At 42.8% G+C, this 11,650-nt stretch overlaps 1 protein-coding gene across 2 annotated transcripts in view; it reads right to left on the bottom strand.

Annotated features, from left to right (window-relative positions):
* Nucleotides 1-11,650, bottom strand: part of Zxdc (ZXD family zinc finger C) — a 31,288-nt gene that overhangs the window by 13,223 nt on the left and 6,415 nt on the right. For both annotated transcript variants that reach the window (XM_051203431.1, XM_051203432.1), the window contains exons 5-7: nucleotides 8,833-9,003; nucleotides 5,587-6,263; nucleotides 3,953-4,037 (exon numbers count right to left, since the gene is read on the bottom strand). In XM_051203431.1, coding sequence (XP_051059388.1) covers nucleotides 3,953-4,037; nucleotides 5,587-6,263; nucleotides 8,833-9,003 — 933 coding nt within the window. The remainder of the gene's footprint in view (nucleotides 1-3,952; nucleotides 4,038-5,586; nucleotides 6,264-8,832; nucleotides 9,004-11,650) is intronic.

Raw genomic sequence — 11,650 nt, 5'->3', positions numbered from 1 at the left:
AACAGCAGCACACTGGGAGCAGCCTTGGATTTTAGACCACACATTTTCTGAGATTGCACATGCCTAACATTTATAGCACCAACATCTTTATGTTTGTTAAAGCCTGGATTGCACAACAGTGTAGTCACACTGGGACTTCTGTGCTCAGAATTAAATGCAATTCATAATTTCTGATCACAATGTCAAAATGCAGACACCCAAGAAACCTAAATTTCCCCCTCAGACTTGGTGCCACAATACTAGCCCAACCCTACCTAAGTCACCTAGAGGAATATTTCACTAATAAATACCAAGGTAGTAACAAGGAGTGTGAAATACTACATACATACTCCCCAAAACAAAACAACCTCATAACATTCTGCATAGAGATCTCAGCTCAGACTGATGAACATATTTACAAATATTTCCTAGCACTGGCCTCTGAGAACCCAGTGCATAAAGCTCATCAGTAGCCAGCACAGCCTTGGGCCCACACCATGGTTGTAAATAACAGTCTCCAGTAAAGGAACCAGTGCTCTCTGGAGAATCACACAGGACAAGATGAGTTCAGGATAGGGTGGATAGGGTATATTGGGGGCACAAGAATCCACTTGCAGGGTCTCCTAATGGATACTCAGAGCAACAAAATCAATGCTAGTCATATACTATAACTTGATATTGGGAATAGCCTAAGTCATAATCCTCTGAGTCTATGCTGAGACTGATGGAGTACACCAGTGAGAGGGAAAAAAGAGCTAATTTCTGTAGAAAACACTAATTTTTAAATACAGGAAATACAAATCGCCCATACAATGTCAGAGTTATACTATTATAATCAAAACTTACTGTCTAGTGTTAAATCTATGAAAACCATGAGAAACAGGGAATCTGCAGTGTATGGTAAACAATTAGCCTTGTTGACCTCCTGGAAGATAACCTAGGGGCCCTAGAATGCCTTGCCTGTTTGCATGTTCTTGCTTCCTGGATAGAAAAATAGCTCTGTAGTTAAAAAGCACAGGCAGCTCTTGCAGAGGACCAAGGTTTGATTCCTAGTACCCATGTGCCACCTCATAACCACCTGTAACTTTAGTTCCAGGCCATCTAATGCCTTCTTTTGACCTCTGAGGGTAGCAGGCATAGGCATGGTACATGAACATACATATAAGCCAAGAACCACTACCCTCCCAGATTAAAAATAAGAATATTCTTGTTTTCCTTGGGTCCTTAAGCCACTTCAGAGAGCCAATGCTGTACAGGTTAGTTCTGGGTCACAAACTGCCAGCCCTACATCTAGGGGGACTGGGTCTTACATAATCGAGTCCCAATAAGCAATGTAGATGGCATGCTTCAGGTGAGTTCTTCTGGTCATCAGCACTGCAAAAAGTTCACACTATCCTCATCAGATGATCCTGCTCTTGGTCTGACCATGTCCTTTCACTGCATAACACTGAGTACCAGAGCTTTCAGTGGGCTGTGAGCTCCAGAGAATGACTGAAGCTAAAAGCATACTTGGGAGCACACAATTATAAAATATCTATGTCAAATTAAATATTTACAACCATAAGGGAAAAAAATAGGACATTTATAGAAAGTAGAAAGCTGATCAACAGCACCTTTGCTAGTAATCCATGTCAATACATTTGTACCCAGAATAATACTCAAAGAGGGCACATTACATTAGCTCTAAAAGACCTGAACCTCAACTTAATCAAAAGGAAGCTTCAGGAAATGCACATGGAAAGTCTACAAGGTGAGGATCTGTATTCTCAAAAGCATTATGATAGGTATGGGAGGGCCGAGGTCCTGACATGGCTGGAGACAGGGAAGACCTGACAACAGAGTCCAGGTGGGAGTCTGGTTTGGCCCAGGCAGAGAAGGGACCTGGTGAACACCTGCTAAGAGTGAACCTCCCATGACTGTGACTGCAGAAGTTGCCAGTAACAGATTCATCAGGGCTATGAAGAGGCTATAAGGAGTAGCCGCGTGACATGTTACAAATGTGAACACAATGGTGACACTATGTATTGTGCACAGACACCTGAAGCAGAAAGGATCTGTAAGTCTGAAAGATGTTAGGAGAAGCACGGTTGGCTCCAAGCACTATTTAAAGGCAGGAACTGTACATGAATCTCTCCTGGCTGGTCACAGGATTTCAAGAGTGTTTTTTAAGAAAGACAGGTAGGTGGCTGAAGGTAATCCTTCACCCTGGCAGGGACATTTTTTTTCTTCTCACCCACAAAAGCCAGATACCTTGCAGATGCCACAATTCTATTTCCCTTCAAAGTAAAGTCTATAAAACATTTAAAATGAGTACATGAGATGCTGTGGTCATCACAGAAGATGGCCAGAAACTACTCACAGCAACCTGGTGCAGACTTAAGCACCCTGACTTTCTCCTATCAATTATACCTCAGGGTGAAGGACAAGAAGCTTCTCTAGACAAATGCCCTAGCTAATAAGAGGAAGGTAGAACTATTATCACCATCTCTGCAGACCCCAGGGATCTATCTAATGGTGCTAGGTGCTAGTCATTAATGATTAAGTTGCTATGAAACAGTTCAAGGGACTCCACAAAGAACCCAGCACCACCTCAAAGAGCTTTACTAACCCTCCTCTCCCCAAAAGAATCAATCAGATCAAGTCTCAAGATGTGATTGCTAATTTAGGGAAGCACACAACAATGAGAAGTGCTCAACTACACCAATGAAGCAAGCTGCACAGCCACCTGAGCACACAGGACAGACAGAACATTCTGCCCAACATAGGAAAGAGTGGGAGAGAGCACTATGGCTCTAAACCAGAAGGATAGCTGGCTGCCAAGAACAGCCTTTGACTTCTCTGTGGATTCTGATGCCAACAGGTAGCAGCTGCAGGTATAACATTTAGATAACTGAAAATCTCAACATTTGCCAAATACCGATATTAAGGAAAAACTGTCAGTTTTAAAAGAGACTTTTAATGTGTCTTTAATTTTTAAAATGTCATACTTAAAATGATAACCAAGTAACTATCTCTGTAGATATTGTCTCAGTGTGGCGAGTGCAATAAACTTTGTATGTACCAGAAGTCTGAAGCACTCCTTTTCCTCCAACACAATTACTGCTGGGTTCAATAAAGGCATCTGACTTAAGGAATCTGGCTTATACGAAGTAATTTTTTTCTACATCACTCCACTTCCCCTTTCTTTTATTTTCCCTGCAAATTTTAACTACAAGTTTCAGATCCTTGAGGCACAGAACTGTCCTTTCTCTAAGTCACAAATGACACTGACAAGTACATAGGGAAACATCTGCTTGAAGAAAACTGCTATTTTAAATCGCAGATATAACATAAGAACATAAGGACTAAAATTGAGCCAAGTAAGTTTAAGTGAATGTAAAGATGAATGATACCTGAAATCACCAAAGAGCCCTGCTGACATTAACAGGATTTGCCAGTCTCCTTTCAGCACTGGATCTTCAATCCCACAGACTTAACTGGCCCATGGGATACTGTTTTGTTTCATCATCTCATTCAAGTGAGCTGCTGCTCTTAAAGGTTCAGGCTGATTCAACCAGACACTTCTGTGCACATACTGCCTTCACATAGCTGTCCTACAGACAACAGCTGCCCTATCCCATGATTTCCACCACAAGACCAGGCCTAACTCAGCATCCAACTACCCTCCTGCTTTCTTGACACCTGACCAGCTTGGCTCATTTATTCAGTAGCCTTCCAGAACTGACACTGTGTTTGAACCCTTGACTTCCCTAGAGCCTCTTTAGGCCTGTCAAGCATGTTCAGACATGCTGAGGATTTGGTTACAACCTGTTTCCTAAGTTTACATAAAGCTAAGGAATTGATATAAGGGCGTTTTGAACATAGAAGACAAAGAACACAGAAACAACTGTTCTGTGTGCTTCCTCTGCCTGTGACTGTGACACAAGAGACCTTAGTCCCTTGTCCACCAGCACTGCAGCACACTCGGCCTCACCTTCATCGCTCCCAGTTCCTTTCTGCTTTTTTTTCTTGACTAGTTGAATGGCTCGGTAATCAGTTCTTGCTGAGCCCCCACTTTCCTGGGACCAAAGAAAAGTGTGTCAGTTGCTTGATCTAAATAGCAGAGGAAGGGTAGCAAGGGGACTGGAGAACCATCCTAAGCCTGCCTTGGGAATGTATCAGAGCTCCAGGAATCAGTCACCAGCAAGGCACTCGGGAAATCACACGCTCGACTGTTAGCACAGGAAAATGCACATAGCTTCATCATCTGGAAAAGTGAAGGTCATTCCTCCAAGGTCTAAACACACTTTAAATATCTGTACACTGCCCTGTTCCCTAAAACACAAGTCTTCTTGATGCCAGAGCTATCTCACAGCACCCCTGAGTAGTGTTGGCAGTAAGTGCCACACTGCCATATGCCAATATAGAAAGTGTCACTGAATTCAGCAAACGAAACAGTATTCAAATAGGATATTTAAAAATTTGTGAACACTTAATAAAAAAAAGTTTCATTCTTAAAACTACAAGGAGCAAAGGAAACCAGCCTCTACAGCTCATGGCATGCAGAAACCCATTCATAACACCACTCCCACTAAGAGAAGCAAGGGAGCCCAATGCCACACAGCCAGCAAGAGAACAAACCAACCAGGGGCAAGCCCAAGCTCTTCCACCTCCACCCACAGCTAGGCTGAGACACAGGAAGGCACGGAGTGTCAGAGACAGGCTTCCCAAGCACTCTGAGCTGTGGTTACCTCTAGTCCCTGTCTAGTCACCTGCTGCTCTTAGCAACTGCTGTGACAGCCTAAACAGATACTGGCAAGTGTAGCTCTGCTACCAACAAGCCAGGCACCAGAAATGGAAAGATTGTGCTGTTCTCACATTGAGAGAAATACAAGTCAGCTCCAGTAGGTTGGTTACTAGGAACCCTCATACTTGTAGTAAGGTAAGATGCATGAATCTTAATAAATGTCAAAACAAAATTCAACCAGCATTACAGAGAAACCTGTATGATCATTTCCATCATAGACTGAGGAAAGTCAGACTCTCTTTAGGAATCTTTAAGTTACTTTAAATTAGATTATATTAAAGGTATAATTGATATAAATATAGAATACAATAACTGTCCAGCCTCAAAATTGGAGAATTGTTATAATCCTTCATGAATGAAGGCTCAGGAACCACTGTTTAATTCTAATAAAAATATCCTGTCATAGCTTTTAAGTTCTCACTGAACTGTTAAGATGACAACATTGCTCTTCTAGGACTTGTCACTACGTGAAAAGCATGAATGTGAACATTTCAATAGTAGGAAATGCCTCAAGTTTTCTCAAGAAAACTATAAAAACACAGAACTCAAAAGAACCTTAGAAACCATGTAGCCCAAACCCCTTATTTCAGAAATAACTGAGGATTTAAGGCTCAGATAGGTTAAGTGATTTGCACAAAGTTGCAAGAATGTCAATTCCAGAATCAAGGTCAAAGTTAGGCTTCCAGACTATTGCCCAGGCTCCATCTGTCCTTCTGTACACCAGAAAGAATCGTCTGCATAGACAGGATTCATCCCAAACATGATCCAAAGTGCATTAGGGGAGTGAGCTAGTGGTGGTGACGGAACAGAGTGCTTCATACCAAGTAGAGGCTGCTGGTGCCAGACCTGAGCTCTGAGTCCTTGTGAGCCCCTGGCCTCTCTGCAGAGCTGGACAGCATAGACTGGGATGGCTTGTGACTTTCTTCCTGCCTCTGGACCACATCTGGGACAGGAGGCAAGTCTTGTTCCACCTTTATTGGAACTAGCAGATCTGGGACTCTGGCAGTGCCTGAAGAGGTTGGTGTGGTGTCAGGTGCTGTCAAGTTACTGCTGGGTGTCAAAGCTGGTGGGTCTTGACCCAAGTTCCTCACAGGCAGAGCTACCAGACAGCCTACTGCTCCTGTGCTCATGGCCTGAGAATCATCTGTACTGAAGCTACCTGGCTGGAGAACTGTGGTTGATGTCCCAAGAACAAGAGGACTGTCCAAACTTGGAGGCATATCACTGTGGGCCACCAGAACCAGGGGGTCCATGGGCCCTAAGGAGTTATTATTAGAAGGGAGATTCCCTCCAAGAGAGGAGCTCACAGAAGTGACATCAATGGTAAGGATCCCAGAGTTCAGTGCTTCATCTGACCCAGCTGTCGAATTGCCACTGTTAGCAGGCGTGTCAGAGAAAAGTGCTGCTAGATCTATGTTGGTGAGCTCACTTTGGCCCGGGCTACTCAATTCACTGCTGGGTGTGAGAGAAGTTGGAGCTTCCAGCTGAGATACAACATCTGCAAAAGCAATGGATAGTTCAGTTATTCTCTTGCCAGACTGAGAAATCTTCTCTCTGCTTGAGATACTATCAGGCACTCCTTGAAACAACACTGACTACCCTTTCACTAGACCTTTCCACCAGGGTAAAGAAAGGCCTAATGTAGGCATACAGTGAATAGCAGACACCAAAGGAAGGGCTAGCTTGACATCAGCACTTCATCTAATACTTCATGTCCTCAAGTTGTCTTTGGGTTCCAAAGTCTCTGCTCTTCCTCCTGTGCTGCACTAGCCAAGGTTTTAATCTATCACATAGCATAAAGTCTCCATAAATCAGCTGTGATACCAACTCTGACTCTGGGTTATTTTTGAAATTAGTGTCAGTCATCTCTAGCCATGTCAAACTCTGTGCCCTGCTTCACATCTACTGTCATCCACAAAATGGTTTGAGTCCTCTGTGGTTAATCAAGGAGTAAAACTGGCTGTCTGGGCTGGGTTGAAAACTTAGGTTTAGGCAGATGCATGGAGTTCTACAGATTTTAATTGCCCCAGTGCCTGAAGCAGATGAAGCTGCTCTCAGCTCTGTTTCTTTCACATGAACTACTTGTTAACCATAAATGCATACTTACTATGTCAGAGTACCATGTCAGAGTACATACTCCACTTTTTTGAGACAGAGTTTCTCTGCATAGCAGACTAGTCTGGCCTCAAACTCACTGAGATCCACCTGTTTCTGGCTCCCAAGTGCTAGGATTAAAGGCATGCACCATCACGCATTTTTAACTCAAGCCTACAAAAGACATCTAGTCTAGACATAAGAACAGAAACCAAAGCCAGAATCTCTCTTTAGTTGATATAGCAGAAAGTTTCTTCAACAGAATCTTAGTACCAATGCAACATTCTGAGAGGAAATGTGAGTGATTCTTTCTAGAAAGTGAAAATTAAAAACAAGCAAACAAACATACATCTTGATGACTATGTTCTTTGTGGAGAGTAATTTTGATGGAAGAAAGGTGTCAACTTATTCAAAAATCTCCCATCTAACATTGTTTTAATTCCACAAATGTCAACCATAGAATTGGTGTAAATGGATAAAGAGAAAAATCACTGACTAAACACAAGACCATAATGCTAATGGTTAGGACTGTGGCTTTGGAAGACAAATCCTAGAAAAGATCCTGGCTTGGGTACTTCCTCTTGGTGTGACCTTGACAAGTCTTTCTGCAGCAGCAGGACCATTGTGAAGTGAACTGAAACACAAGCTGGCAGCCATCAGGCAGCCCTGAGTGCCTGGTCCTCTACTGACAACGGGCAGGATGAATGGTGCATGAGTCAGTCAATGTATACCATAAACATATGCCTGCTAAGATGGCCTCTCACCCAGCCAGAGTTTAGGGAAAACTCCTGTGAAATAATCTGAATTAGTTAGCTTAGGTAAAGGGAGATACAGTTTAAAAGGGAATGTCAGGCTGAGGCCTGAGATCACACAGAGCTGAAGAGAGGGATAGTGGTTGACAGCCTTTAGGAAGAAAGATGACACTCCCTAACATTAAGTAGGAGATACACTCTGCTTGTCCTTAGGAACTCATCACACTAGCAGGAGGGCAACTGCTTTTACAATGCAGAGTAGCAACTGTTGTGTTGTGAGGTCACAGTGCCTGAGATCCAAAAAACAGAGGAAGCAACCACCTCTCCCAAGAGAAGAAACCAAATAAAGAACACAAAGCATCACCACCAGCTGCTCAGAGCTCTGCAATAGGTGTTTTAACCAAGAGTGGCTCATAGTATTATTTTCCTTCTTTTTCAAAGCTCAGGGAAACAGGGCTCAAAGATCTGTCCAACTGGGAAAATGCTAAATGGTATTGTCTGCTTCACGGGTCACAATGAAGGGGAACTAGTTAGAAACATGTATGGCCTCCACCAAGTTACCTTACCGGGAACAGAATCTATCTTGTCCCAGAAAGAACTGTCTCTGTGAATGAACTACAGAGAAGCAGTCACTGCTGCCTCTCCTACATTCTTGATGTCCTGCAGGTTTCCAAGTGCTGTACCACAGATGCTGAATGTCAGGTCTTACATGCTCAGCCTCCCCTCCACATGCCCTTGACCACTATAATGATGCCTCTCTCATACCCCAGCCCTTTCCTGAGACACAGCTCTGTTCTAAGCTTGGAGGGTTTCCTGCCCACCTTTGGAACACAGTCCTCTGTGTAGAATCTGCTGTCTCCTAAGACCAGGAATAAAAGAGGGGATTCAGTGCTCAGGAACAGTGGACACAGTAAGACAGAGTCAGGATGCCCTGTACGGGCAAAGGGCCCAGCTGCAGACAGACTTAGAGCACATGTGTCAGGGAGGCCTTCAAAATGATGCACATTTGAAGGGAAGAACTACACAGGCAAGGGCAAAACAGGTGCAAAGGGGCTGTGGTAAGATGAGAGCAGCAGGAAAGGAGAGTGCAAAGGTCCCATGACTGTGTGGAAACTCACAGCTCCAATGTCATGGTTTACAAATGATTGAGAGGCACCATCCCTGTTCTCTCATGCTCAGGCATATACATTTTTGCAACTCTCAAGAGCCACAGTCACAGACCTTGGCGTCGGCTGTGCTGCCGCACCATGTGTGCCTTCATGCTGTGTTTAGAGGTGAAGAGCCGGTTGCAGCTGGATATCGGACAGCGGCTTTTCGGAGCACCCACATCTTGAAGGTGTTTCTTAGAATGAATGTACAGACTGCTTCGAGCTGAGAACCTGGCACAGCATCCTGGAATACAGAGGAAAACCAGTTACACCAAAGGATAATCAAAAAATACTTCCTAACAACATCAGAAATGACACTATGAACTGGTAGGACAACTCAAAAGGGAGGTGTTTGCCAACCAAGTCTGGTGACCTGAGTTTGATTTCCAAACTGACATAAAGGTGAAGGGAAGGAAACAACTCTACAAAGTTGTCCTCTGACCTCCACATATACACTGTGACCCACTGTGCCACATGAACTTCTAACCCTCAAAATAGTAATTACAGATCATATGCTGACTAGTTTATACTGACTAGTTCTAGCTTGATACAAGCTAGAAGAATCTGAGAGGAGAGAACCACATGAGAAAATACCTCCATAAGATCAGGCTATAGGTAAGCCTGTCAAGCATTTTAATTAGTGATTGAGGTGGGAGGGCCCAGACCATTGTGGGTGGTATCACTCTGAGCTGGTGATTCTGGGTTCTATAAGATAGCAGGCTGAACAAGCTGTCAGGAGCAAGCCAGTAAACAGCACTCCTATAAGGCCCCTAGGTTCCCACCCAACTTGACCTCTTTCCTTGGCTTCTTTCAATAGACTATAATTCAGGATATATAAGCCAAATAAACCATTTCACCCCCAAGTTGCTTTTGGTCATGGTGTTTCATCACAGTACTAGTAACCATTAACTAAGACAGAAATTAAGTCAATGAGAAATCACAACTCAATACATGCAGGATGACAAAGGCTCAGATCTTTTGAGAATAAAGGTATGGGTCACTTAAGGATTAAAAAAAATTACAACAACAACTAAAACAAGACCTGATGGGGGGAGGAAATACAGAATGGGTAGTAAAGGAAGGCAGCTATAACTACCAACAAAGGCCATGTGACTATTTGTAAAACTGAGGATAATTGACATGTGTTTCTGTCACATTTTGTTAAGAATGTACTGTAAAGATATTTCTGTTTTTTCCTAGATTTCTTTATCATGTTATGTAACACCAATTGAGGTGTCAGTGGTTATCATATATAAGCTACAAAGTACTAAAAGAATGTCCCTCAAGGGACACTGCCACCTGTTCTAAGATATATACTGCATTTGCAGTTTTAGTGGGATAGTTACATCATGTTATGAGTAATTATGGCCTGCTCATTGGTTTCATTTGGAAATGAAACATATCTTAATGACATAAGGAGATATGGTTTGTATTGAGCTTTCAAGAAGTGAATTTGTGGTGGCTAACCTTGTTTGTCAATTTGACTACATCTGGAATAAACTAAATGTTTGTGAGGGATTTTTCTTGATTTTTAAGGTCAGAAGACCCACAGCCTATAAAAAAGGACATGGAAGATGAAAGATTTTGGTTTTTTTTTTTTTTGCTTGCTTGCCCTCATTCTCACTGGCAAGCTTATCGATCCTGCTAAGGCATCCTTCACTGGCATTAGTCTTCTTTGAGATTCCAGTGTATACTGATGCCTAGCTGAGACATCCAGCCTTGTGGACTGAACAATTGGGTTCTTGATCTTATTTGGGAGATAGCCACTGTTGGGACTAGTTGAACTACAGCCTATTAGCCACTCTAATAAACCTCCTTTTAATATACATATACATATACATGTACATATACATTCTAGCAGTTCTGTTCCTCTAGAGAACCATGATAAATACAAAGCATTATGTTCCCAAGCACTGGCCACTGACAAGGGACATATAACAAATACCCTAGGAGAAGCACAAAGGATACATGAAAATGATAAAGGAATATGCAGACCATGAGTTAGTCAGTCTAAGACATGTAACCTAATCAAACTCTGTCTGTTTCTTCCATCCACTACTCAGAGTTGAATCAAAACAACTCCTCCAGTCAAAGTTCAGTTGCAAAAATGTATACTAAACACCTTCTATTAAGCTATTACAAAAAAAAGAAAAGAAAAAAAAAAAAAAAAAAAAAAAAGAAAGAAAGGAAGGAAGGGAGAAAGAAAGAAATCCTATAGTTCTAGGGATTGGAACTATCTCAACACATGGCCAAAGATAACTCCACCCATTTCACCTCTGTGCAGGCCAGAAACTGAGCCAATGTCTCTAGGTCATAGGTAGAGGTGGAGCCAGAGACAGAAATTCCCAGCTTATACACTCAACTGACTTACACATCAGATCTAGATTCATGTGCTGAAGGACACATACATTTGTAATGCCTTCCCTTCACCTCTGACTGTCTGTCATGTTGGCCCCCTGCCCTTCACAGAAGGGGAGGCAGAGTTGAGTGCAGAGGCTTGTGAGTTGGCTGAGCATGTAGGTAGTAAGTTAGAATAAAAGGCAGAACAAGATCAGTGCTGAAACAATGAATGCTGTAGAAACAGCTTCTGGGAAGACTGAGACACAGGTGCCTCAGCAAGAGACAATAGGTGACTCTGTCCCTGCTGAGTGATGGGACCAGGCCTTGGAGCAGAAGGGTGTAAAAATCCAGGGAGTTACCCAGCTAAGGCTGTATGCATGCAAACCTCTTTTGTGATATGGCCACAGATAAGGTTCTGACCCTTCACAGAGCAGCTTTTCCTTTCTGTAAAATGAGATGCATGTGGTCAAGATAAAGAACAGACTTAGAGCTTAGCTAGATATATGTTTGAAGTTTCATGTGAGAATGAAGTTAAGTCTCAAACTGCAGAT

Source organism: Phodopus roborovskii, unplaced genomic scaffold, assembly GCF_943737965.1.
Source record: "Phodopus roborovskii unplaced genomic scaffold, PHOROB, whole genome shotgun sequence".
Lineage (NCBI taxonomy): Eukaryota > Metazoa > Chordata > Mammalia > Rodentia > Cricetidae > Phodopus > Phodopus roborovskii.
Note: the sequence above shows the minus strand (reverse complement) of the source record. Positions and strands in the feature narration are given on the sequence as shown.